Source organism: Bubalus kerabau, chromosome 2 (genome assembly GCF_029407905.1).
Source record: "Bubalus kerabau isolate K-KA32 ecotype Philippines breed swamp buffalo chromosome 2, PCC_UOA_SB_1v2, whole genome shotgun sequence".
Classification (NCBI taxonomy): Eukaryota; Metazoa; Chordata; class Mammalia; order Artiodactyla; family Bovidae; genus Bubalus; species Bubalus kerabau.
This window is the reverse complement of record NC_073625.1, coordinates 12,172,526-12,199,362: the sequence shown is the minus strand read 5'-3', so window position 1 is coordinate 12,199,362 and position 26,837 is coordinate 12,172,526. Positions and strand designations below refer to the sequence as shown.

The 26,837-nt window shown below is 41.1% G+C and overlaps 3 protein-coding genes across 10 annotated transcripts in view; 2 read left to right on the top strand and 1 right to left on the bottom strand.

Annotated features, from left to right (window-relative positions):
- BAG4 (BAG cochaperone 4) overlaps window positions 1–18,244 on the top strand; it is a 30,825-nt gene extending 12,581 nt beyond the window's left edge. Inside the window, exons 2-6 of one of the 2 annotated variants that reach the window (XR_008709977.1) lie at window positions 3,981–4,088; window positions 9,545–9,799; window positions 10,213–10,467; window positions 11,200–14,073; window positions 17,793–18,244. Coding sequence is in view for 1 of the 2 variants with exons in the window: in XM_055567074.1 (XP_055423049.1) it covers window positions 3,981–4,088; window positions 9,545–9,799; window positions 10,213–10,467; window positions 11,200–11,685 (1,104 nt within the window). In the remaining variant the exon portion in view is untranslated. Of the gene's footprint in view, window positions 1–3,980; window positions 4,089–9,544; window positions 9,800–10,212; window positions 10,468–11,199 lie in introns of both variants that reach the window. The other variant, XM_055567074.1, reaches the window with a different exon arrangement.
- Window positions 18,245–20,661: 2,417 nt separating this feature from the next.
- LOC129644379 (uncharacterized) lies at window positions 20,662–26,765 on the bottom strand. Its single transcript, XM_055570042.1, has 5 exons — window positions 26,754–26,765; window positions 26,449–26,566; window positions 26,028–26,224; window positions 25,060–25,950; window positions 20,662–20,743 (listed from the first exon to the last, which is right to left on the bottom strand). Exons 1-4 carry the CDS (start codon window positions 26,763–26,765, stop codon window positions 25,330–25,332), a joined length of 948 nt encoding a protein of 315 aa, XP_055426017.1. The 3' UTR covers window positions 20,662–20,743; window positions 25,060–25,329.
- The window catches only part of DDHD2 (DDHD domain containing 2), a 43,205-nt gene continuing 42,086 nt past the window's right edge, over window positions 25,719–26,837 (top strand). For 6 of the 7 annotated variants that reach the window (XR_008709976.1, XR_008709974.1, XR_008709975.1 and 3 more), the window contains exon 1: window positions 25,719–25,853. The gene's annotated coding sequence lies outside the window, so the exon portion shown is untranslated. Of the gene's footprint in view, window positions 25,854–26,265; window positions 26,420–26,837 lie in introns of those variants that run through there. The other variant, XM_055567069.1, reaches the window with a different exon arrangement.

Below are 26,837 nucleotides of genomic sequence, written 5' to 3'. Positions count from 1 at the left end.
TGTTTCCAACTTGATGTTTAGTTATCTCATCAGTTGATTTTTCCTGTAGTAAAAAACAACTCCGAGTTGTAGCTTAACAGCAGTGAGTGTTTCCTGCTCACGTTCTGTGCGGTTGCTGCAGGGGCTCATCTGCAGGTCCCGGGCTGGGTTCAAATAACAGCTCCTATATGGGATATGCTGGACTCAAGGTGGAGGGCAGGGATGCAAAAGGGTTATTAGAATTTGTGTTGACTCCTAAGTCCTTTGTTTAACACCTGCATGCTGTCACTTACCGTATTTGTCTGTTTTGCATACAAGGTTAAATTACATTTTTAAAATATGTGAATTTATACCTGTTCCTCCAGTTCACATCCACCGTGCACAATTCATCTTCATCTTTTTCTAGTCAATATATTATCCTTTTCCATGTGAAAATACTGGTTCTCAGTAACACTTTTATTTATTGATTTCCTTTATTCTATAATACACACAAAATAGTTGAAAACTTAAAACACTAATATTACCGATAGCATGTTATTAATTTAATATTTCTTTGTATTTCTTTACCTTTAGAAGGTATACCATTAAGGATATCCTTCAGAAGATTGTTGAAGAGTTACTTGAATTAATTTTTTTGTATATGTGTGGTTATCAATTTGTCAGAGTTTTTTTTTTTTTAAAGATACAGTTTGAATTCAAACTAAAATTTTCACCTAAGTTTAAGGACTATACGGTCTTTTGTTTAGCCCTGCTGGGCGGCTTGCAGGATCTTTGTTCCCCAGCCAGGGATGGGACCCGTGCACCCTGCAGTGGAAGTGAGGAATGCCCGGGCTATGGGGGTTTTAATTCATTATTCTTTCTGTTGTTGTTGATTATTTGCTTATGGTTTATTTACTTCCTCTGTGGCATGTAAACTCCGTGGGGGCCTCCCCTGTTTCTCCACACACTGCAGTGCTTGGTTAATCATGGGTCCTCAGACACATTTGCTGAAATAAATGAGTGAAATGTGTGTGTGCACTGACGCTCAATCGTGTCCAGTTCTTTGCGACCTCATGGACTGTAGCCCGCCAGGCTTCTCTGTCCATGGGAGTTTTCAGAAAAGAATACTGGAGTGGGTTGCCACGCCGTCCTCCAGGAGATCTTTCCAAACCGGGGACTGAACCCACATCTCCTGCGTCTCATGCATTGCAAGCGGATGTTTTATCACAGAGCCGCCTGGGAAACCTCTTATTTCATTATTCTTGTATCCCTCATCTCCCATTATGAAAATACTAATTTCCAATCACACGAGTGTAATCATTCATTAGCAGTACCAACAATGTTGATAATTATTAATATGGTTACTGAAAAATTCATTTGGGGGAGTCTACAGACTATTTACCTCAGTTGTAATGTTGGTCAGATTACTGTGCTTTATACTCACTTGAAAGAATTTCCTTCTGTGAAGTTGTCTTATCAATTCAATATTTAGTGTTTATTTTATTTTGCTTCCTTTCAGGGATTTAAAAATACTTCATTATCTTTCATAATTATGTAAAATGTTCATAATTATTCTAAAGTCAAGTGTACAAAACAGGATGTATTTAGGGAAAGTCTACCTGGTGCCCCATAGCTTTGATTTTTAACTTTTTGTTATGAAACTTGTGACACATTCATTTTTTAAAAATAGAGAAACTAGTGTAATAAAACCCTCAGATATCCATCACTCATCTTCAGCGACTATCAGGTTATTGCTAGTCAAGTGATTGTTCATTAGACACCCAATCACTTGTCACACTGTTAGTTATAGTAGTTTAAAAATAGGTTTTAATATTTGTTTAGGGTAGTCTTGAGGGCAAGTTGGTATTTTAAGAGAGGCAATCTGCTCTACTAGGAGAAAGAGATGATTCGTGAAAGTTCTGTAGATGGTAAGAAGTTATGTGGTCCAGAGCTATCAGGAAGGATTTGAGGATTTGGCCTTTTAATAGGGCCAAAGACAGTTCATTCACACATTCTGAGAAGACAGGGACAGATTGCTAACTTCAGAAACTAGGAAGACAGAGTTTCTGTCTGAATGCCGCTTTGTGTGTGTGTGTGTGTGTGTGTGTGTGTGTGAAAGATGAGATAAAGTTACCAGTTGACGAGTGAGGGGTGTCATCATAGAGGATACTGGAGGTCTGAGGGGACAAGAAGGTGACGTATTAGCAGTTGCTGTGCGGAGTGGGATGGACATACTGAGGAAGGGTGGTATGGTTGGTAGGCAGTGCTGAGTATCTGCTTGTGTGAAGCCAGAGAGCTTGTGTTTCTCTCCACTGATACTTAGGTGAAGTACAGATGGGAAGTCAGTGGGTAGTTGGTTTTTGCAGGGTGAGTACATCTGAGGGAGAGTGGTAAGGGATGAAGGTGTTGGAAAGCTGAGTAAGGAAGGAGAGAGGAGAGGGAGGGTGGAGAGGCAGTAAAAATGTGAGGGGGCTTTGGAGAATCAGTAGGAAAGGACAGAAACCAAGGACGTTCTGGGGATTTAGGTGTTGGTTCACCATTGCTGGGGTGAGTTAGCTTCAACTCTTGTCTTTTCACTTCTTTTTAATTAAGATTCAAATTCTTGGTAGAGAGAAACCGTCAAATGCCACTTAATTGGGGGAAGGAAGGTAGTTATTAATCAGAGGAATTTGCTTGATTGAGAAATCTGGTTGTTAGGATGTGAAGTTTGCTCGTTTCTGTATTGCTCTAGTTGCTATATTATGTAAAGGAGATGCTACTTGCCCAGCTTGTATAATGTCATGTGGAATAACTGCATGCTTTGAAAACAAAGTGTTATGAAACTGGTAAGTAGTGCAGTTAAGCTCAGATGGTGATAATTAAATTCTCAGTGACTACAACTGCCAGTGAATTTCTTTGTGAAACCATATTTGAAGATTTGAAGATCCTATTTAAGCTTAAAATTAAACTATAAAGCTCAAAGTAAAATAGCTCAATTTATGGGATAAAAGTACATATATTAAAATAGCCTGAGAAGTTTTGAGTTGATCTTGTTTCTTATCAGAATATATTGGCTTATGCAAATGATTGGAGTGAAAGCTGTAGAAATTAATGTCATAGCTAGATTTTCTCCTTGGAGTGGTAATTATTTTACCTAATTTTCTGATACTGCTTGAGACCCTATGGACGGGCCCTGCCATCCATGGGATTCTCCAGGTAAGAGTATTGGAGTGGGTTGCCATTTCCTTCTCCAGGGGGTCTTCCCAACCCAGGGATCAAACCCGGGTCTCTCGCATTGGGCTGCCAGAAGAAAGCTTAGCCATAGCAGAAAGTAGAATGTAAAAAAAACTAGGGGTGTGGCAGGCAAAGAAGTTGAGTATTGAAGACATTTGCATTTGAAGTAAAGTTTAATAGTAAAAGACTTCCCTGGTGGCTCAGAAGGTAAAAGCATCTGCCTGCAATGCCAGAGACCCAGGTTCATCCCTGGGTTGGGAAGACCCCCTGGAGAAGGAAATGGCAACTCACTCCAATACTCTTGCCCGGAGAATCCCATGGACGGCAGAGCCTGGTCCATGGGGTCTCAAAGAGTTGGACACGACTGAGCAACTTCACTTTTCACTTAATAGTAAAATATCAACTTAAAGTTGCAAAGCTGTTGAGATAAGTAAATACTACTCTTAACAATGGCAAAGAACTAATTGGGCTGCGCTCATTAAATTAGTAGTGATGGGTTAGGGATTGAAGAGGGGTAAAGGAATTGAATGTCTCCGGTTTTGCTAATTGTCTGGACATAGTAGATATTATCATTTGTTATTGAATATACTTGGCATAATACACAAGAATAGTTAATAACTGCTTTGTTCTCCAACACACAGTTTACCGTGTATCTGCATCAGTTTTAATAACGAGTGATTTTAGAGTGGGGTCCCATTGCTTTTTGTCTCTTGACTTTTTCCGTGCTTACACCTGCCTCTATATCAGCTTTTCAGAATGACGTAAGGATGTTAGTAAAAGTGAATTTACTTTCCTTTTTTTCCCCTTAGGAGCAGCCACCATATCCTAGTTACAATTCTACCTATTGGAATTCTGCTGCCCGACCTCGGGCTCCTTACCCAAGTACATACCCTGTAAGACCGGAAATGCAAAGCCAGGTATGATCTGAAATTGATAAACTTGCTGAATTTTCTCTTGATGATCTGTTTTCAGAACCTGTGGAGATTTTATAGTAAAGATGTGTGGGGTTTTGTTATGTAATGGAGTCTATCTTAATCATTTTAACATTTTTAATGCAGAGGTAGGGAAATATCTAGGCAGATACTATGTAAGGCAGAAGTGGCTTGACTCATGATAGATTATTTCTCAGGACCTGGAAACAACAAACGCAAAATGTACCTATTTCTAAAAATTTGTTATTTTATGGAGCTATAATTGACATTCAGTATTTGTATACTTTCTAAAATGATCACCATATAAGTCTAGTTAACATCTGTTACCATACATAGTTACAAAGTTTTGTTTTCTTGTGATGAAAGAAGTTTTTAATGTATTGTTTTTGGCTGCAGCCCCGTCTTCCTTGCTATGCAGGCTTTCTCTAACTGTGGAGAGCAGGGTCTGTTCTCTAGTTGTGTGTGGCACGTGGGCTTCTCATTGCAGTGGTTTCTGTTGCAATGAACAAGCTCTAGGCTGCCAGGGCTTCAGTAGTTGTAGTTTCTGGGCTCTAGAGCATGGGCTCAGTAGTTGTGGCACAGGGGCTTAGTTGCTCTGTGGCATGTGGGATCTTCCCGGATCAGGGATTGAACCCATGTCCCCTGCAGGGGCAGGCAGATTCTTTACCACTGAGCCACCAGGAAAGCCTCTGTGATGAAAACTTTTGAGATAAACTCTCTCAGTCAGTTTTTAAATGTACAATGCAATATCTAACTATAGTTGCTCGAGTACATGTTGCGTTCTGTGGTTTATTTATTTTATAACTGGAAGTTTGTACCCTTTGACCACCAACCCGCTGCTCCACCTCTGGAACCACCAGTCTGTTGTCTGTATCTGTGAGTTGGCTTTTTTTGTTTGTTCGTTCGTTTTTTAGATTTTACATATAAATGAGATCACATAGTATTTGTCTGTGCATCACATTTAACTTAATGCCTTCGAGGTCCATCCATGTTGTCCCAATGGCAAGATTTCCTTGGTTTTTTGCTTAAATAATACTCCATTGTGTGTGTATATATCTGTCTCACTTTTTTTCATTCATTCATCCACTGCTGGACATTTAGGGTGTTTCTGTGTCTTGGCTATTTAAATAATGCTGCAGTGAACATGGGGGTACAGATAACTTTTTAAGTTGGTGTTTTTGTTCCCTTTGAACATATTCCCAGAAATGGAATTGCTGGATCATACGGTAGTTCTGATTTTAGTTTTTTGAGGCATCTCCATACTGTTTTCCGTAGTGGCTGTACCAGTTTACCTTCCCATCAACAGTACACAAGAGTTCCTTTTCTCAGCATCCTTACCCAGTACTTATTGTCTTTTTGAGAATAGCCATTCTAGTAGGTGTGAGGTGGCATGTCACTGTGGCTTTGATTTGCATTTTCCTGATAATTAGGGATGTTGAGCACCTTTTCATGTACCTGCTGGCCATCTTGTATGTCTTCTTTGGGAAAAATGTCTATTCAGATCCTCTGCCCATTTAAAAAAAGCCCATGGCTTGCAGGATCTTGGTTCCCCAATCAGGGGATTGAAGCTGAAGTTATATTTATGTCTCATATGTGTTTTTATGCTTTTACTACTTGTATAGGCATTTTTATAGTACAATTTAACATTTTTAAAACATTTTATTTTAAAATATTATCAAGTTTTTAAACTTGATGTAAGTGGTTTCATCCTAGCATTCTCTTGCAGCTTGCTTTTTTTAACTCAGCATTGTTTTTCCCTTTTCTATTGTACAACATACGAGACAAGCATTTCCCTACTGTGTGGAATTGGTGGGTTTGGGTATGTACATCTTTATTTAATACAGCCAAATTACTTTTCACAGTGATTAGAGAGCCAAGAACTTCTTTATTTTCTTTGCTGCCAACCTACTCTTCAGAAGATTTAAAAACTCTGAAACATCTCTGAACTGTGATTATTTGGTCATGCTTAGTCATGGTCTGTAAGGATTGCAAGGCTAATACATGTTCTTCTGACTCTGATTGTTGTAATCATGCATGTTGTAGCTCTGATCTATTGACCCAGAGGGTACTTAGGAAAAGTATGGTAAACACACAGGTTTTCTAGTAATGATTGTGGTAGGGGTTTTTGGTTCGTTTGCCTGACTGGGGATCAAACTGTGCCGAGGCTCAGAGTCTTAACCACTGGGCCAGCAAGGAAGTCCTATGGTGGTTTTTTTCTGTTGTTGTTTGTTTAAAATCCTCTCATTGGTCACAAATGCAACTTGTTTTTCTAAAGCTGCTTTCCCCACATATCTAAAGGAGGAAAGACAGATGTTTCACATTGATTTTCTGATAAAGAAGATAATTCTCCTGACTTCTGGAAGATTTCACCACAGAACGCCAAGTGCCTGGGAATAGAAATGCTCAAAGAAAGACAACTGAAGTCTTCTTCTTGCTAAATGTTCTAAATTGAGAAATCATGATGCAAAAGGACTTTGGTCAGAACCTGTAATAACTTATTCATTTAATTTAAAGGAGAACTGGGTTGTCAAATACAGCTTATAGTACCGTGGTTTGGAGCTCTTGTGAGACAAAAATTGGACCAGTTCTGTAAGTAGAGATGATGCTTGAGGAAATGACCAGTGGATGATGATAAACTGGGCAATTCCAAAAGCAAGTGTCAGGAAAAACTCAAGGTGATGTTGGCTGCTGATAATTATGAAGGCTCGGAGTCCTTTTGTGGTGAAGCTTTCTATGTTTTTCGAGATAACCACAACAGGAGGAATCGTGGTGTTGCTAATGGAAAAGTAATTTTTCCCACTTGGATTGGGTCTGTTTGCTGTTGATAGTCATATATTACCAAATGGAAAGGGAATCCATTAACAGTGTATCACTTTCTGGGTGAGAGACCTGGCTACTTTTCTCCCCTTTGGATTCTACATCTATAAGCAGTCCATCAATTGTAAAATCAACTTTTGGAAGAAGTATTTCCTCCTGGATAATCTTGCTTGCAGTGAGACACCATATGGTGTGACAGTATTTTGACTTTCAAATGCTGAGTCATATTTACATTTACCTCTAGAACAAAAGCAGCACTTGGAATATGTTTTGAGTTTTAAGAGCTCCAGTCTCTTGATTTCTTCTGGAATCCAGAATGAGATGTCTTACAGAAATTCAATGACTGTCAGAGATTTTGTTTAATTCTCCTTATAGTGGATCAGTTTCAGATTTTATCTGTTGCCATATCAGCTGACAGGTTTCAAATCCCAGCTTACTGTCTTTAGATACAAGTTTCCCTTTATGAAAAAATTGGACTAGATGGAAGTAGCTATGGTCTGTGCAGCCCACCAGTTTCTAGACATACTTGGGATTTTGTGGCATTTTTAATAGCATAATTTTTTTTCTATAAAAATAATACAACTTTATTAGTAAATACTGGGAAATAAAAGACAGAAAAGCCACTAACTCTGTCATCATAATATGTCCATATTTTGGTAAATTTGTTTTCAGCCTTCTCCCTGTTATATTTATCCAGTTTTAAACTTATTTTACATATATTTTTTAATATTACTTTTTGGTTATCTTATGTACTTGTTACAGGGTGAAATAACAGGAACTCTTTTTTTTTTTTTTTAATAACCGAAATTTTCAAACATAATCCAAAGTAATGGGATAGCACAGTGATCTCCCATGTACCCCTTACTCAGCTTCAGCAAGTATCATCAATGCATGGCCCTCATGTTTCACCCATGTCCTTAATGTGCTTTGAAGAAAATTCCGAATATCACATTATTTCTCTTGTAAATACTTAAGTATGTATCTTTAATATACAGGGTCGTTTTTAAAACATTACCACAATGCCATTATTAAAGCTTAAAGAAATAAACACTAAAAATAATTCTTTAATGTTAATAGATGTCTGGTCAATTCTACAATGAATTTTAAGACGGAATAAAATTCCTTCAACGAATAGCCTATAACTGACCTAATCATTCCATCAGTGCAGGACGTGTAGGTTGCTTTCAGTACTGCGTGATGGTGAATCATGCTCTGATGAACAAATCCATGCTTATAACTTTTTCTCTAGTTGAATCATTTCCTTAGGAAGGATTTCTAGAAGTTGAATAACAGTACAAAGTCACATTCTTTTTTTTTTAATTGTCTTCAGTTGTGTATGTTGTATAAGGGACTTTATTTTTTTTGGTGGGGGGAGTGTGCCCTGCAGCATGGGGGGTCTTAGTTCCCCCACCAGGGATTGAGTCCATGCCCCCTGAGATGGGAATGTGAGGCTTAACCACGGGACTGCCAGGGAAGTCCCTGTCCCTCTTTTTGATGTGGTAGATTTGGAATCAAATTTAAATTTGATTTTCTTTAATCATTAACAACTGTAGAAGGTATCAGGCTTCTACTCTTTTAATTGAGGTATAGTTGACATTTAGCATTCATTTCAGATGTATAACATAATGATTTGATATTTGTATACATTATCAAATGATCACCACAATAAGTCTATTTTATTATCACAAGCTTCTTATTCTTCTACCTAAAATGGGAAAGACTGTCTAGTTTTAGAAGGATGAGTCCAGGAAAAGTTGATTTCATTTTTACCATCTTACAAAGTAGAGTAGAAATTAATGGAAAACCTGAAGGTAATCATTTAAAGTTTAGCTTTAGTCTTATTTGGATTACTAAACTGAGGATTCTAGGTATCAATAATAGTCTGGATAGCTGATATAAAACTGCAGGAAGCAGTATGTGAGGAGTTTGTCTCTGTCCGCTGTAATTTGGGAAGCAGAGTGAGACAGTACAAAAAACAAGGCTTGGAGTCAGATCAGGTTCATTTCCTGACCTTGCCACAATTATACTAACAACAATGGTATTATAAAAATTATCGGTTATTGAGCATACCATGTACCAGACACTGTACTGAGCACTTTATATATGTCATCTCATTTAATTTTTATAATAACCCTGCAGAATAAGTTCATGATTTCCATTTTCCTGCTTGAAAAAGTAGAGAGAGTAAACACAAAGCCTGTGGCAGGGCTCAGTCTACCTCTGTGGTCTTTTTTTCTTTCTGTTGTACCAGGGTCCTTTTCTTCTTTCTTTAGCCATTCTCCCGGGTTTCCTAGAGCCCCCTTTCCAGTGTGTGGGGACAGGCTCCCTCCCGTTAGGTTAACTGTCAGGTGTTCTTATGAAAACGGTTGAAAAGCACTGCTCTAAGGCCATTACTTCATCTTTCATCACAGTATACCTTCCCATTGTTATAACAGGGACTCTAAAGTGATAATCAGTTTAATATATGTATACAATAATAATATAAGACCACCTCTCAAGGGTTGCTTAGGTAGTTGATAATTTTCATTAGTTACTCATCTCCTTTCTTCCCAAAGTTCTCAGAGTGAGGGCATTTCAGCTCTTGTACTCATTCATCTCTTTTCTCCCAACTTTGCTTTTTCCAGAGTTTGAATTCTTACACAAATGGGGGATATGGCCCACAATACCCCACTGGCCCGGGGACAAATACTGCCTCGTACCCTGGGGCCTATTACACACCTGGGTATGCTCAGACCAATTACTCCACAGAGGTTCCAAGCACTTACCGTTCACCTGGCAACAGCCCAACCCCAGTCTCCCGTTGGATGTACCCCCAGCAGGACTGCCAGCCTGGAGCACCCCCTCTTAGGGGGCAGGTTCCGGGATATCCTGCTTCACAGGTGAGCACCCTTCTGTTGTCTTTTTAATTTTTAACTGTTAATGAATGGTACCAAGTTTATTTCTTTCTCTGTTTACTTCAAGAGGTTAGGTTTATATTTTTAAATGTTTTAGGAATCTCTGTTCACTTCCCGGGGAGTTCTATGTTGTGCTTCAGCTGTTAAAATTTAGGCTCTATTCCTTCTGAGCTTGACGGTCACCAAACCTGCCCCTGATATCTTTGGAACCAAGCTTTTGTAGGTTTGGAAAAGTTATGCAACTGTTTAGAAATACCCCAGTTTAACCCTGTAGCAGCTAAAGTATACACTGTTAAGCAGAGAGGAGGCAGCTCAGGATCTGTTTACACTAGAATATTTTCATTACTTCTTTAAGTTTTTTTAGCAATGACCAGCATATTTCCTTCCTCTCAACCCAGAACCCTGGAATGAGCGTACCCCATTACCCTTATGGGGATGGTAATCGTAGTGTTCCACAACCAGGACCACCTGTACGACCCCAGGAGGACTCATGGGTGCCTCCAGGTGCTTATGGAATGGGAACCCGGTACCCCTGGCCTTCAGCTGCGCCCTCAGGACCACCGGGGAGTCTCTACCTGAACGAGAGCACTTCATCGTGGCCTAGCAGTGGCTCTCCTCAGTCACCTCCTTCACCGCCACCCCCACAGCCTAAGGTAGGAGACCTGCTAAACCTTGTTCTTTTAATGTTTGGGTCATCAAGAGAGCACGATATGGGATTTCTCTGCATTGGCCTGTGTTAAATGGGGGGACTAGTTTCAAAAAGCTGGTGGCCAGCACCTACAACTTTATGTGGCCCAGTCCCCCCCCTTTTTTTTTCTTTTTTAAAATAGACTGTATTTTAGAGCAGTTTTAGGTTCATTTCCTTTTTTTTAAAAGACAGGAAAGTGCTCATTTTCTTATTAGTTGTAATACTATCTGAATGTTAAAATCAAAGGTTAGATTTTGTTACCTCCATCTCCAGACAGAAGACAAAACCAATGAGAAATAGCATGGTTTTATTAAACTGTACACTTGAACATCATTTGCTTGTGGCCAGGTTCCTTTTTAAGATTTGTCTTCAGATTTTCTCTCTTAAGGGGAACAGACTAATTCCTATTTATTAAGTCACTGGTCAGATTGTGAGGTGATAAAGATAGATTATGAGGTGTTCATGATGATGAGCTACCTCAGGGTAGATTCCAGCCTGTATACTCAGGAATTCTCTGCCTTTTATCTTTTCAGAGCTGTATTTTCCTCAAATGATTAAAGAGGGCTGTCCAGTTTTATTGGTGGGGAATCTTTTCATGTACCTTCCTGGTCAGGTGGAAGATGGGGGCTAACAAATCTGATGCTGATGGATTCCCATTAAAACAGCTTTTCTCCCCTCTCTGCTCTCCCACTCCAAGGACTCCTCCTACACCTACAGCCAACCAGATCAAGGCATGAGCCAGCACAACTTTCCTTGCAATGTCCATCAGTACGAGTCCTCGGGATCAGTGAACGATGACAGTTCGGAGCTTTTGGATTCCCAGGTCCAGTATAGTGCTGAGCCTCATCTGTACGGTAACGCCTCCCACGAACATCCCAGCACTCAAGACCAGGGTAATCATCTTGCTGAAGAGTGTTTATCTTCAGATGAAGGGACTCCCCCTAGCATTAAAAAAATCATACATGTGCTGGAGAAGGTCCAGTATCTTGAGCAAGAAGTAGAAGAGTTCGTAGGAAAAAAGACAGACAAAGCCTACTGGCTTCTGGAAGAGATGCTAACCAAGGAACTTCTGGAACTGGATTCAGTTGAAACTGGGGGCCAGGACTCCGTCCGGCAGGCCAGGAAAGAGGCGGTTTGTAAAATCCAGGCCATACTGGAAAAATTGGAAAAAAAGGGATTATGAAGGGATTTAGAACAAAGGGGAAGCCTGTTACTAACTCGACCAAAGAACTCTTGATTTTGGTTAATTACCCTCTTTTTGAAATGCCTGTTGACGACAAGAAGCAATACATTCCAACTTTCCTTTGATAGAAAGCTTGAAAAACTGGTAAAGGACTTGGAAGAACAGTTGGGTTATGAGTTGTTTTCAGACCAGTGAATGTAATAGAGAGCTCTCGGGTTATTGGTATTGCCAAGTAGACTCGCCCAGTGAGAAATATATGGGTGTCGTCGGCAAGCTGCTTCTTATCAGCAGGAGGGGAATTCACCTTACGTAACAGGCTCCTCAGAAACCTACAGGATAGACTGGATGTTCTTTGGACAGGCTCTGTTTTTTAAAACATCTGGATAACTTGTCACATTTTTGTATGTTGTAACTGCTTTCACTGTACACTTTGTGTGTAAATTACAGCTTGGACTTTAGCCCCCTTGGACCTCTGTTTTGTTTTGTTATTTGCAGGTCACAAATATAGTATGATTCTCTACTTCTTGGTATATTTTGTAGTAATATGTTTAATATAATTACTCAACAGACTGTACTGACAGCCAGATAGTATGGCAGTTCTGGATAAATTTGTACCCTTTCACCACTTGAATATATTGTACCGTGTAATGAGTTTCTGAGGTAGATTGTCTCCTGTTTTGTATAGATTATCAGGTTAGAGTTTTACCACTTCTATTTTTCTTACTACTATCAGAAGGTTAATTTGGAAATGGCATGCCTATAGGAATGAAAATGTGGGCATATTCTTTTTTGCTTTCTTCATTGTATTTGGATGAAGCTCCCTTTAAAATTTCCTTCCCCCTCCTTCATTATCTTTTTACTACAGCTGCTTCCATACAGGGCACATTTGTGAAGAACACAAATGAACACAAATGAAAAACGCCATGCTGAGTAGAAACAGTCACTGCAAAAGTAATAAGCACAACCATTTGGGAATGCTATTCTCCATCTAAAATAGTAGCTTCACCGTCAGGGTTGCTATGAGCAGACTTCAGCTCAGCTTATCTGCTCAGTGTACAGTAGGATATGCAGAGGGTAAAAGAGGATTCATGCTCTGGGACTGAATCAGCCACAGCCAGAGTGGGAAATTATATTCTTTTAAAGGCAGATGTGATGGTTAGCTTTGTTTCCCTAGAATAAATTGTGTAGATGTATTGCCTGTTTTATAAAAAAGATGTTTACCACCACTAATAATAGCCATTTTGGAGCCAGAGTTAAGAAAGGGATACTGAAAAGGTCTTAGCTGGATTTGCATGGGTGCTGGTGGTTTAGTCCCTCAGTTATGTCCGACTCCTTTGCAACCCCACACACTGTAGCCCGCCAGGCTCCTCTATCCATGGGATTCTCCAGGCAAAAATACTGGAGTGGTTGCCGTTTCCTTCTCCAGGGAATCTTCTCGACCCAGGGATCAAATCCACGTCTCCTGCATTGGCAGGAGGATTCTTGACTCCTGAGCCACCAGGAAAGCCTTTTGCTTGGGTAACTAGCTCTAAGCTATTGTGTAGAAGAGACTTAGGTAGATAACTTACTTTTTATATCTGCAGTGAGTTCCAGTATATAATATGTTATTGGAAAAACTGCTGTTTCTTAATAAGATATCTAAGTGATAATGTGGTTTTTTCCCCTCTTGACTGCCAGGCCTATTAATAAGAAAACAAATCTTTCAGCCATTTTCTCTCCTCATTAAAAAAAAAAAAAACCCAATACAAACATATGATGAGAACAATTAGAGTAAAAATAGTGACTGGTCTTAGGTTGATATGAGTGATTTTATGAGATAATATGGTGCCAATTTTATTCAAGGATTTTTATTTTTGGCCTAATATAGGAATGTTAAAAAAGGGCTTTTTTATGAAAATTTAAAAGTTGAAACAAATATTAGAAGGGGGAGAACCTTAAAGCTCATAAACCAGTGAGACAATGACTGATATAGGCAAGAACACTATTTTTTAACTGAGTGCCCATGATACCAGTTTCCCTGAAGTCTTGATTTATTTATATACACATACATATGTGTGTGTGTTTTTAACAGTTATTTAAAAAAATTTTTTAGATAATTTTAGACCTCCTGAAGAGTTGTAAAAACAGCAGTTTCTGTATACTCTTCACTAATGATCCCTTTACATTAACATCTTACATAACTGTACAGCATTTGCCAAGTTAAGAAATTAGTCTTGATACAATACTATTAACTAAAGTAGAATTTTGGAAAGTAGAGATTTTCTTGGTCTTTTCACTAATGCCATTTCTCTGTTTCAGGATCCAATCCAGGATCCTGCCTCGAATTTAGTTGTCATGTCATCATAGTGTCCTCTGATCTCTGACAGTGTATCCATGACCCCTGATTCGGTAATGTATTTCTGGTGTTGCTAACCTTAGCCACTACCTAAGGTGGTGTCTAGGAATCGCTACTGTAAATTTACTGTGTTTTCCTTTGTAGTGACTGAATGTTTGCTGGAGATAACGTGAGCTATGCAAATGTCCCATTTCTGCTGAAACTTCAGCCCACTCATTTTTTAATCCATTGGCAGATCTTTCTTGTGTCAGTTACTACTGTGAGGTTCCAGTGTGACTTTGTTTCTCGAAGTCCTTCTATATTTATTAATTGGATTCCTTCTTAAGGGAGGGCTATTGCTTCTGGATTTATAGTTTTAATTATAATAAGATATTCAGGATAAGTGGAGAAGGAAATGGCAACCCACTCCAGTGTTCTTGCCTGGAGAATCCCATGGACGGAGAAGCCTGGTAGGCTGCAGTCCATGGGGTCGCAGAGTTGGACACGACTGAAGCGACTTGGCAGCAGCATTCAGGATAAGTACAGACTTAGAACTTAAAGATGTAAACCATGTTAAAATGATTCTAAATGCCAGTGTCAAGGAAAGGAAAACTAAATTGGCAGCCTCTTCCAGAAAATATAGTGAACGTAAGGAAAATTGGTGTTCATTTATTTGTGTGTGGATTTGATTCAGTTCTTGACTTAGTATTCACTCCAGACTGAATTCAAAATGTTTTTGATATTTCAAATCTGGACTTTTAAAAAGTGTCTAATATTACTTTGGGGATAATTTTTGTGAAAATCGTGAATAAAGTTACCCAGATCTGGCATGTTAAACACAACTATCTCTTTTTTATAATAACCACTATTGTTCCAAATACAAACGCCAGCATAAACATTTACATAAGTAAGTCGCGATGAAGTATCAGTGGCATGGGCTAGTCTCTACATTCTTGGTGGGGAATTCTTCCAAATGCTTTGAAAAATAGGGCTTTTAAAACTGATTTTTAGCTGGTTAAAAATCTTCCTACCGTTAGAGGTAGGAAGATTTTAAAGTTGAAGAATATAGATTAAATTGGCATTAAAGTTTTTTGGGGGACGGATACTTGATGACTGGAATTTTTCATCTTTTTTTTCTTTTTAAAAAAGTTATGAGTTTAAAGACTCAAATAATTCCATAGAAGCTAGCAATTTAAAGTTTACAAAAAGGAGCTCTCTGTCACACTCTCATTTTTCCCTTCTACAAAAGTAACCACTTTCAACTGAGTTTTTTTAAGAAAATTCTCTCGATGTTTTTTTAACCTTTTAAAAAAATTTGGCTGCACTGTGCAGCTTGTGGGATGTTAGTTATCCGACCAGGGAATTATGATTCTGTGGCCCCCAGCGGTGGAAAGCGTGGTCCTAACCACTGGACCACCAGGGAAATCCCAGTATTTTTAATAACACAGTTGTATTTCTCCCTCTTCATTTGTCAATTTTAGGCTGTTTCTACTTGTTTTCTATTGTAGAAGATGATGGTCTGGTCTCTCTGCCTCTGCCATATACACATTGCAGCCCTCCTCCCTCCAGTTTCTCCATCCACTTATCTGGTAGTTCTGTTGTTCGTTACTATACTATGTAATGCTGACCAGAGCTTATTCGTGTAATAAACTGCTTCCTTTTCCTGAACAACTCCTGGAATTGTGAATGAATGAATTTCCTTGGAATGAATCCTTTGTCGTACTTGGTTTGTTGATGTACTTATGACTAATTTGACCTGAAACCCTCCATCATTTGTCTAAATCTTCTCTTAAGATGCTCAGATATATTTGGTCAGTTTCAGGCTCCTGAAGAAGCTGTGCTCTGGGGGCCCTCTGACGGGAGAATGGCTGTGTTCCTGGTGCATACTTACATTCTGGTGTCTTCTGTTCATCCTGGGGATTCTCTCCACCTCTTCTGTTGGATTCTTTTTTTCCTGCAATCTGTGTCTTTCTCTTTCTTAGTGTTTTCCCTCATTTTGGTCGAGCCTGTTCTCCAGTAGCTTTCTGAAAAAAAGGTGTATAGGAAATAATTTTTTAAATATCTTGCATATTTGAAAAGGTGTTTTCATGATCCTTTGTTTAAAACTTGGTTTTTCTTTTTGGTAGCTTGTAGGCTATTTTTGTCCCCTCTGTTCTGAGTATTTCCTAACAGTATAACATTGGTGTGGGTCTGTTTTTGTCCATTTTCCTGGGCATAATTCATTCTGGAGACACCTGCCCTTAAGTCCTATAATATTTTCTCGGGTTTTTTGTTTCTCTTCCCCCTCCGCTACCCTCATTTCTATTACCTCTTTTTAGAATTCTTGCTGTTTCTGTTATGGATTTCTTAGCCTGGTTCTTTGATTTTTCACTTCAGTTTTCTGCCTTTTTGCTCTTTGTGGGAGATTTACTCCCCTTTATCTTCCAACTCACCACTGAATTTTACATTTCCACCTACCATATTTTTAGTTTCTAGAATTTTTTGTTCTCTATGTGATTCCGCTCTTGTTTGTGGGGGTAGCATCTTATAACTCTAAGGACATTAATGGTAATTTCTTGATATTTGTTTCATCTTGAATAATGAATTTCCTACAAATTGCTGTTCCCTTTCTTTTTAGATTGCCATCTTTTTCATGTTAGAGTTTTTTTTCAGATGTCTGTTAGTTCTTAGTTGTGTTTTTATACTGGACACCATTGTTGTTCACTACTGGAGACTCAAAATTGCTTCTAGAAAATGCTTCATGACTATTCTGTTTAATTATTTTTTCATACTCTTTCTTGGAAAGAATATCTGTTTTAAATGGAAATTGAGAAGGGAAGACTATCTGAATAATTTTTACTTCTCTGTGAAGAGGGGAGGGTTTTACACTCTGTGTGGCTCTTCTCATCACAAGTGGTGGACGGTTCGCACACAGTACAAAATGTGAGCAGAGACGCCAGCTACTGAGAAGGGAGGATTTAGGGGTTTCTGAGATCAGAGCACATTTGCTCTAGCCAACTCTTAAATGTTCTTTTATTTCACAATATACACCTTACCCTGGTAGAATGCCAAGGGTAGTGTTGCCAGATAAAATATAGGACTCTCAGTTACATTTGAATTTCAGATAAACAACAACTCATCTTTTAGTATCAGTGTGTTCCACATATTGCATGGGACATAATGATACTAAAAATAATTGTTTTTCTGAAATCCAGAATAACTAGGGATATAGTCTCATCCCTCAGTATGGGTGGGGGATTGGTTCCAGTACAAAAACCATGGATGCTCAAATCTCTTATATAAAAATGGTGTAGTATTTGCATACAACCTAGGTTTATCCTTCCATATACTTCAAATCACCTCTAGATTAGTTATAATACTTAATACAATGTAAATGCTATGTAAATAGTTGTAAATACAATGTAAATGCTATGTAAATAGTTGCTGAATGTGTGGCAAATTCAAGTGTTTGCTTTTTGGAACTTGACTGAATTTTTTTTCTTTCTTTCCAAATATTGTCAACCCATGGTTGGCTGAATCCGTGAATGTGGAACTCATGGATAGGAGTGCCAGCTGTATTGTATTCTTTCTTTCTTTATTTTTTGGCCATGCTGAGCAGCTTGTGGGAATCTTAGTTCCCCCCAGGGATTGAAGCCCAGCCCTCAGCAATGCAAGTGTGGAGTCCTAACCACTGGACTGTCAGGGGATGCCCTGTATTGGATCTTTTTAATTACAGTTTTTGTTCTGAGGTAATTTGTTAGTTCACAGACGGTTTTCTGAAATAATGCAGAGCTTTCCTGTACCCCTTACCCAGTTTCTTCCAATGGCAACATCTCACAGAACTTAACCGCCACGTCACCACCAGGATGTGGACATTGATACGGAACAAGATGCAGAACAGTCCCGTCGCCACCGCCGTTCCTCCTGTTGACCTTTCACAGCCACCCCTGCTTCTCCTTTCCCTCCACACTAAGTCCGTGGCAATCACAAATCTGTTCTCCATTTCTGAATTTTGTCATTTTGAGAACGTTACAGAAATAGAATTGTATGGTATGTGATCATTAGAGATTGGGTTTTTTGCCCACTCAGCAAAATTCTCTTGACATTGATCCAAGTTGTTTCCTGTATCTGTAGTTCTTTTTTATTGCTAATTAGTAGTTTGTGATATGGATGTACCTTTGTTCAACCTTCACCTGTGGAAGGATATCTGGGTGGTTTCAGTTTAGGGCTATTATGAATAAAGCTGCTATGTACATTCATGCACAGGTTTTTGTGTGGACATGGTTTTCATTTCTTTGGGATAAATGCCCAGGATTGCCGTTCTGGGTCATACGATATGTGCATGTTTAATTTTTTAGGAGACTACCAGACTTTCCTAAAAGTGAGGTTGTACCATTTGCATTCCCACCAGCAGTGTGGGAGTTTCTCTGTATGCTTGCCAGCATTTGGTGGTGTCAGTTTTTTATTTTGACCATTCTGATCAGTGTGTAATGATATCTCATTGTGCTTTTAACTTTCATTTCCTTAATGGTTAACAATGTTGAACCTCTTCTCATGCTTATTTGCCAGTTGTATATGCTCTTCTGTAAAAATGTCCCAGTGTGTCTTTTGCTCATTTTCTATTTATTTTAATAAATTTATTTTAGAATAGTTTAGATTTATAGAGGGATTATGATATACAGAGATCCAACATATACTACACCATTAACATGTTAAATTAGTGTTGTATATTTGTCACAACTAACGGATCAGTACTGATACATTCTTATTGACTAAAGTCTATACTTTATCCAGATTTCCTTTGTTTTTACCTAACACCGTTTTCCTTTTCCTGGATCCCACCTAGGATACTGTATTACATTGAGTCATCCTATCTCCTTAGGAGCCTCTTGGCCATGACAGTTTCTCAGAATTTCCTTGTTTTGTTTTGGTCTCACTGTGAGGCTTGTGGAATCTCAGTTCCTTGACCAGGGATTGAATCTGGGTTTGGGTAGATAGCAGAGTCCTGACCACCAGCCCACTGGAGAAACCCTGTGACTTTCCTTGTTTTTGATAACCTGTATGGTTTTGAGGAGTGCAGTTCAGATGTTTCATAGAATGCCCCTGAACTGGGAATTATTTCGTCTGATGTTTTTGTCCTGATCACACTGGGGCTTGTGTTTTGGGGAGGAAGACCACAGAGGTGAGTGCCCTCTCTCATCAGACATTGAATGGCTATACTGTCGACGCAGCTTATCCTGTTGATGCTAACCTGTCATCACCTGACTCAGGTGGAGCCTGTCAGGTTTCTCCACTACAGTCTTTCTGCGCCACTCCCCCACCCCCACTTCCAAACTGTATTCTTTGGAAGAAAGTCCCTGTATGCAGTTCTACATTTGGGGGTGGGGAGTTATCCTCCAACTCATTCAGAGTATTTATTGGTTAATTCTTAAGACTCTCCCTGCAAGGTATATTTGTTCATTGTCTCCCATTTATGTATTTCTTTATATCTGAATGGACCCATATTTATTTATTTTATACTTTGTGTTATGATGTGCTGCTGCTGCTGCTAAGTCACTTCAGTCGTGTCCGACTCTGTGAGACCCCATAGATGGCAGCCTACCAGGCAAGAACACTGGAGTGGGTTGCCATTTCCTTCTCCAATGCATGAAAGTGAAAAGTGAAAGTGAAGTCGCTCAGTCGTGTCCGACTCTGAGTGACCCATGGACTGCAGCCTACCAGGCTCTTCCGTACATGGGATTTTCCAGGCACGAGTACTGGAGGGGGTGCCATTGCCTTCTCCGTGTTATGATCTAGTGCTACCTTATTTACTTTTGGCCATTGGGAGCTCTTTCAGTTGTGTCCTTTTGACATATATACCCCCATGGTTGTGTGGGGCTTTTTTTGGGGAGCCCTCCTTTCCAGCACTACATGGGTCTCAAGGCTCATCTTGTATATTCCTGTTTAGTCCTAGAAGCAATTATTCTTCCTGCTCCTTGTTCCTGAAGAATGGCATTGAAACCAAATTTGGGTTCCATTGATTGTCTTTTCACTGTTGACTTTTGAGACTTGTTTGTGTTTTCTAGATACTGGTCTTTTGTCAGATTGGTGGGTTGCAAATATTTTATCCCAGTCTGTGGCTTGTCTTTTCATCCTGCTAACAGTTTTTCACAGAGCAAAAGTTTTTAATTTTGATGAAATCCTATTTATCAGTTTTTCCTTTTAAGGACTTTTGGTATCAAATTTCTGAGGACTCATTATTCTTCCTGAAGATTTTCTCTGATTGTTTCTTGAAGTGTTTTATTTTACTTTTGCACTTGCTACATTTGCATATGCTCACTCTGACAACCCTAGCTAAGAGGAAACCTTGGTCTGATGGAAACCTCCAGGGGCCTGAGGAGAGACGCCTTGCTGCACAGTTTCAATCGAAGTTATCAGCTCAAAACAATCTTCACTGAAATAAGAGACAACACAAGCAAAAGTACAAGTCACTTTCCTCAAAGTGAAAAAACTAAAAGCTAAGATTACTTAAGTTGGGGGCAAAAGTATTCAGTTGTGGCTATAAAGTAATAAAATGCATTCTTAGGAATGGTTTATGAACTTATAAAAATTGCCAACTTTGGGCTGGAAAAGAACATCACTCTGATGTCTTTGTGGTTCCTCTTGTTCTAACTTCTTTTATAAAACAAAGTCAGTTCATGGTACTTGCCTCACAGCAGCAGCCTGTATGTTCTTGATTACAATGTAGAGTCATGACCCCTCTGATTAACTATCTTGGGTATAGATCTGAAATGTAAAGAATCTACTTAGCACACTTCTGATCATCAGAGTTTGAGAATCACTGTCACAGCCCAAGGCCCCGGCCTTGTTATCTTAGAGTCAGTGCATCAGAGACATCTGTGGAGTTGTCTCAACTTTTGATGCCTAGGTGTCCACCAGGGATTGAGAACCTCTCCAAACACAGCCTGTCCTCAGAACACTTAATACCTTGATAGGCACTCCACGCAATACCTTTTTAATATTGAAATATGACTTATTCTGGAAACAAGTGGGAAACTTGCAATTTATACTTCTTAAGGCAGTGTTTCTCAAAGTGTGGATCTCATGCTGCTGCTAAGTCGCTTCAGTCATGTCCAGCTCTTAGCGACCCCATGGGCTGCAACCCACCAGGCTCCCCCATCCCTGGGATTCTCCAGGCAAGAACTCTGGAGTGGGTTGCCATTTCCTTCTCCAATGCATGAAAGTGAAAAGTGAAAGTGAAGTTGCTCAGTTGTGTCCAACTCTTAGCGACCCCATGGACTGCAGCCTACCAGGCTCCTCCGTCCATGGGATTTTCCAGGCAAGAGTACTGGAGTGGGGTGCCATTGCCTTCTCCTATGCTTCCAAATCACCTAGAGGGCTTAAAATGCAGATTCCTGAATCCCACTGAAGACCTACTGAATGATAACTTTTTGAGGTATGCCTGGACATTTGATTACTCCCTCTTTTGTAACTACTGGTGTATCTGGTCTCTGTTACAGCACTGGATAAGATGTATTTGTTTACCTGCTTGTCTCTCCTATTGAGACTGTGAACTCCTTCAGGGTAGGTATTGTTATTCCAAGCCCCAGATTAGGCACATTTAATTGTTGTATAGTTCTCAAAGGGTGGTCCGTGGAGGCTGGGAGTCTTAGAGATCCCTATAAGGGTCATGGGATGAAAACTGTTTTCCTAATAGTACCAGGACTCGATTTGCCTTTTTTGCTGTGTTGCTGCCATTTGCACTGTTGATGGAAAATCAGTGGTGGGTAAAATTGCTGGTGCCTTTCCAGGAATTAAGGCAGTGGAAACAAATTGTGCTATTCGTCATTGTATTGTCCACTGTCATGCATTTGTAAAAAAAAAAAAAATGCCAGTTTCATTTAAAAATATACTTCATGCTGCTGCTGCTGCTAAGTCGCTTCAGTCATGCCCGACTATGTGACCCCAAAGGTGGCAGCCTGGTGGCTCCCCCATCCCTGGGATCCTCCAGGCAAGAACACTGGAGTGGGTTGCCATTTCCTTCTCCAACGCATGAAGGTGAAAAGTGAAAATGAAGTCGCTCCGTCGCGTCGGACTCTTCGCGACCCCATGGACTGCAGCCCACCAGGCTCCTCCGTCCATGGGATTTTCCAGGCAAGAGTAGTGGAGTGGGGTGCCATCGCCTTCTCCATACTTCATGAAGAGTAAATTATTAATTTTATTAACTCTTAACCCTTGAGTTCACACATTTTTGACATTCTATGTGACAAAATGGTTAGGATGCATGAAACAGTTCTGCGGGCTGAAACTATGCTGGCAAAAAAGGGTTTCCAGACCCAATTTCAACTGTGTATGTGGAGGTGGAGGCCTCCCCACACCAACAAGCAATTCTTGAACCCCCAGCAGGGTGTCCAAGAATTCAAGTCACTTTTGACCCTGTCTACCAGGTACAGAATCAGATTCCACACGTAAAGGGTTCAGCCCCACAGGGCCATCCTCCATTCCACCAGGTGCCAGTCACACATCTAGGTCGTTAACCTGTGCTTCTGACCAACTGGCTGCAAATCAGAGGTTCCCATGACTTGCTCCTCAGCTTCAGTGAATTTGCCAGGACAGCTCACAAATCCCAGGAAAACCCATCTATTTACTAGATTTCCAGTTTATACATAGCGTATGAGATATAGGGCATGGCCTGGTGGAAGGGGGCAGGGCTTCCATGCCCTCTCCAGGTACATGGGTCCCCCTAATCGTCACAGGTGTTCTCCAACCTGGAAACTCTTTGAACCCTGGCCTCTGGATTTTTAGTGAGGCTTCATTGCAAAGGCATGACTAAGTCATTGGTAATTGGCAACTAATTCAACCTTTAACCCCTCTGCCGTCCCCCGGAGGCTGGGCGTTGGGACTGAAAGTTACCACTCTCTAATCACATGGTTGATTCTCCAGAGAAGCAGCTCCCCCTCTTTCTGTCCTGAGGATTTGAGTTCAAATATTATCCCACTGCTTTTATAGCTCAGGCAAGTCCAAGGGTTTGGAGAGCTGTGAGCTAGGATTTGTGAATTGAATATACATATTCATCTGAATGGGACTTCCCTGATAGGTCAGTTGGTAAAGAATCCGCCTGTGATGCAGGAGACCCTGGTTCAATTGCTGGGTTGGGAAGATCCCCTGGAGAAGGGATAGGCTACCCACTACAGTATTGGGCTTCCCTTGTGGCTCAGCTGGTAAAGAATCCACCTGCAATGGGAGACCTGGGTTTGATCCCTGGGTTGGGAAGATCCCCTGGAGAAGGGAAAGGCTGCCCCACTCCAGTATTCTGGCCTGGAGAATTCCATGGACTGTATAGTCCATGGGGTCACAAAGAGTTGGATACAGCGGAGTGACTTTTCACTTTCATACATCTGAATGACCAAATGTTTTTCCTGTAAGTCACAATACCACAGCTGGTCTTGTGAGGAAAAAGCACATGCAACTAACATACTGGACTTGATAACTAGCTGCTCTTTTTCATGGAACATCATTTTTATTTGAAAGTACAAATAACACAAAAACTGTGGCTATGCAGATTTAGGTATTTGGCAGAACTTTTCTTGAAAACCAAGTGAGCTTGTCGCTTCAAGGAGCACAACTGACAGTATTTGTTGCTAATGATGAAATTAGACCTTTAAAGAAAAAGGAATTTTGGAAAACTTACCTTCTTTGAGCTTGACAGCTTCCTAATACTTAAAAATGCTTTTCTAATTAGATTGGTGGTAATTAAAAAGATAATGAAATATGTTAACATTTGAAAGACTGCATAGCTCAGTGAACTATTTTCCAAATCAATGCATGATGCCATCAATCATGCATGAGTAAAAGATCCATTTAAAGTACAGAATAAACCAATGGGTTTTAATGTATCAGAGAACAAAAATTCACTAATAGTTTTCAGATCCCACATTGCAGCTAACTTTTAAGGAGCTACCATTTGTTGAATTTTAGTGCAGTATTAGAATATCCCACAATTTATCTCAAAAGGCTATTAAAAGACTTCTCCATCTACACAGTTCAGTGAGGCTGGATTTTCTTCATATATTGTACTTCAACCAAAACTAAAATTGTATTAATAACAGGTTGAATGCAGAGGCAAATACACGAATCCAATGGCTTTCTATTAAGCCAGACATTAAAGAAATACACAAAAATGAAAGCAATATTCTTTTCTCTGATTAAAAAAAATGTTTGGAAAATATTTTCCCACAAAAATATTTACATGAAATGGATTATTTTCAAATAAATTGTTTAAATTTCTCAGTGGTAACATGTAGTACACTAAATCATGATAGACACCGTCTACAGGGTTCTCAGCAGTTAGTATAGAGGGTACTGAGAGCCTCCCCCCAAAACAGAACACCTGGTATGGAGGCTGCATCAGGGATTTGGAGAAAGAGGAGCTTGGAATTCAAGTTCCAATTCTATCACTAAACTGATTTTAGGTTAAGTTACTTAGGTGCAGGCTCAGAAGACAGAGCATGTGTTTATAGCTCCATCACTTGCTGGTAGTGTGTTAACTACCTCTGCAAATAGAGATAACCTACAACACCCTGTTGCTGTGAGAATTAAATGGGATTATACTTGTAAAATGCTTACAACTGTACCTAGAACATGGTAAGAGCTCAGTAAAAGCCAGCTACTGTTATTAGTTACATTAGTCATCTAACAGCATCCTAGTAACTGGCTTGCTTTATCCTCTGCAGAGAACTGAAGCTATTCAGGTGTTATAAATTTGAGGAGAAGGTATAAGTAAACTTGTGGATAATTGTGTGTGGCTTAAACATTAAGAGAGTATGTTACAAAAACTTTTAGTTTCCCTATTCTCAGCTTTTGAAGAAATAAGACTGACAAACATCCCCCGAACCCTTGCCCTATAATTTAGTTAGAAAACAGAAAAGTATTGTAGGCCCAAAGGAATTGAGGGCTTGCAGAAAACTAAATCCTCAGGAGATCTGGGCAGCTCTACTACTTAGGAAATTCATTTAAACTCTTGACCTCAGTAATGTCATCTTGTTAAGACAAAAATATCACCTCCGACCTCCCTTGCGGCTTCTGAATCCTGCCAAGCTCACCTCAACATCTTTTAAATATACCTTTTCGGCAGCCTCGAAATCCTAATAAACGCCAGGAAGAAGGGCAAAGCCCCAGAGATCTTTTTCCCCTTGCAAATGCCAATTGTGTGTGTTCTCAGCACCCAGAAGCGAAGGTCTGGATAGCCGCAGCTGCTGCCAGCTCCCTGCCCAACTTTTCAGCAGGGGGTGGCATGCCAGCGTCCTCGCACCATTCTGGCCATTAGCAGGTCAGCCGGGGTACCACGGGGGCCAGGACGTCTGTCTTTCTCTCTATAAAGTGAAGAGGCTGGGCTCGTTTATCCTTGCTCGAAGAACCTTGGCTTTCACCGAGACTTGACAGGCTTTCCACTCGTAACGCCTCAGGCCGCGTCCCTTCCTTCCAAAGACCTCCTGAGCCTCGTGCCGAGAACCCGCGGGCGGCTTCGGAGCGGAGGGCACGCCGCACGCAACACCCACTAGTCCCACGCGCCGACCTCCAGCCGGTTCCGAGGATAACATCTCGCGCGAGTCCCTCCACCTCTCGCGACACTTCCTGCCAGCGGCCCTGCGGGTCTCCAATCCCCGGCCGTCGCTCCACTGCGCGCTCCCCGTCACCTCAGCTCTCTGCTCTCGGCGGCCCGGCCGGCTGGCAGCTCGCCTACTGGGAGCGCGGTGGAGAACGGTGTTGGCGCGAATCCCGCGGGCCCGCAAGCTCCGCCCCGCCCCGCCCCGGCTCGCGGGGCAGGCTTCCGCGGGGACATGTCGTGCCCCTCTGAGCGAGGGCAGCAGAGCGCGAGAGGCTGTGAGGCAGCCAGGTGAGTCCGCGGCGGCCGGGCCCCGGGCCCCCGACCCGAGGGGCGGCTGGAAGGCCCTGCGGCATGGAGATGCCAGGGGCGGAGGAGGGCGCGATGCCTGGAGGCAGGGAAGCGGGGGCCCGGGAGGACCAGCCCCGGCGGGGCGGGGGGTGGCCTCGGCCCCAGGGACGCGGCCTGGGCCCTCTTGGTATCGACGGCTCCTGGAGGCGCCGGGAAGTCATCCGGTTTCCACCCGCGTCCCGCTGCTCGCTGCGGGGCTGGAGGCGGGACGGGGAGAGGCGTCCGCGAGCCCTGAGGTCTCAAACCTGGGTCGCAGGAGGCCCGGGGTCCTGGGGAGAGGGGACACGCGAGGTGGTGGAGATAAATTCGTGCTGGAGGGAAAAAAGATAAAAAGTGGCGGAAGCCGGGGAGCGGCGGCTCAGAGGAAGGCCGGGTGTTCTCGGTCCAGCTGCACTGAGTGTCGAGATGGTCTCGCCCGCTCCCCTCGCCGGAGCCTAGGTTTCCCTTTTGTGGTCTGTCTGCAGCGTTGGTTAGTCTCTGCCGAGCGGTGAAGGGGAAACACAATGGTCAGTCTTCCTTGGGGCAAGAAGGTCACTTGCTACTTTTTTCCTCTTGAGACCTGGACCGTGCGAGTGGGCGCGCGCCTGCGCGCAGTGGCCCAAGCGAGGATTCGCGTTTTCAGAAATTTGTACCTTCGTCCCTGCTTCAGTACCCTGCAAGGATTGATAAGAAGTGACTGTTATCTTAAGCGAATAGTTTTATTTTCAGTGTTGTAATTCCCGTAACCTGGAGCCTAAAAGCAGGTGTTATTAAAAACAGTTGGAGTAAATGTTTTTGGCTTTGGCACTAGATTTATATTGGAAATTGGGGTAAAGTGGTTTGGGCTGTTTTTGCAATCACGATTTTGACCATGCGTTTCTCATGATTCCAGTTTTGTTTAATTAAAATCATAGTTTTCTGGGAGGATTGGGAGATCAGTGCAAA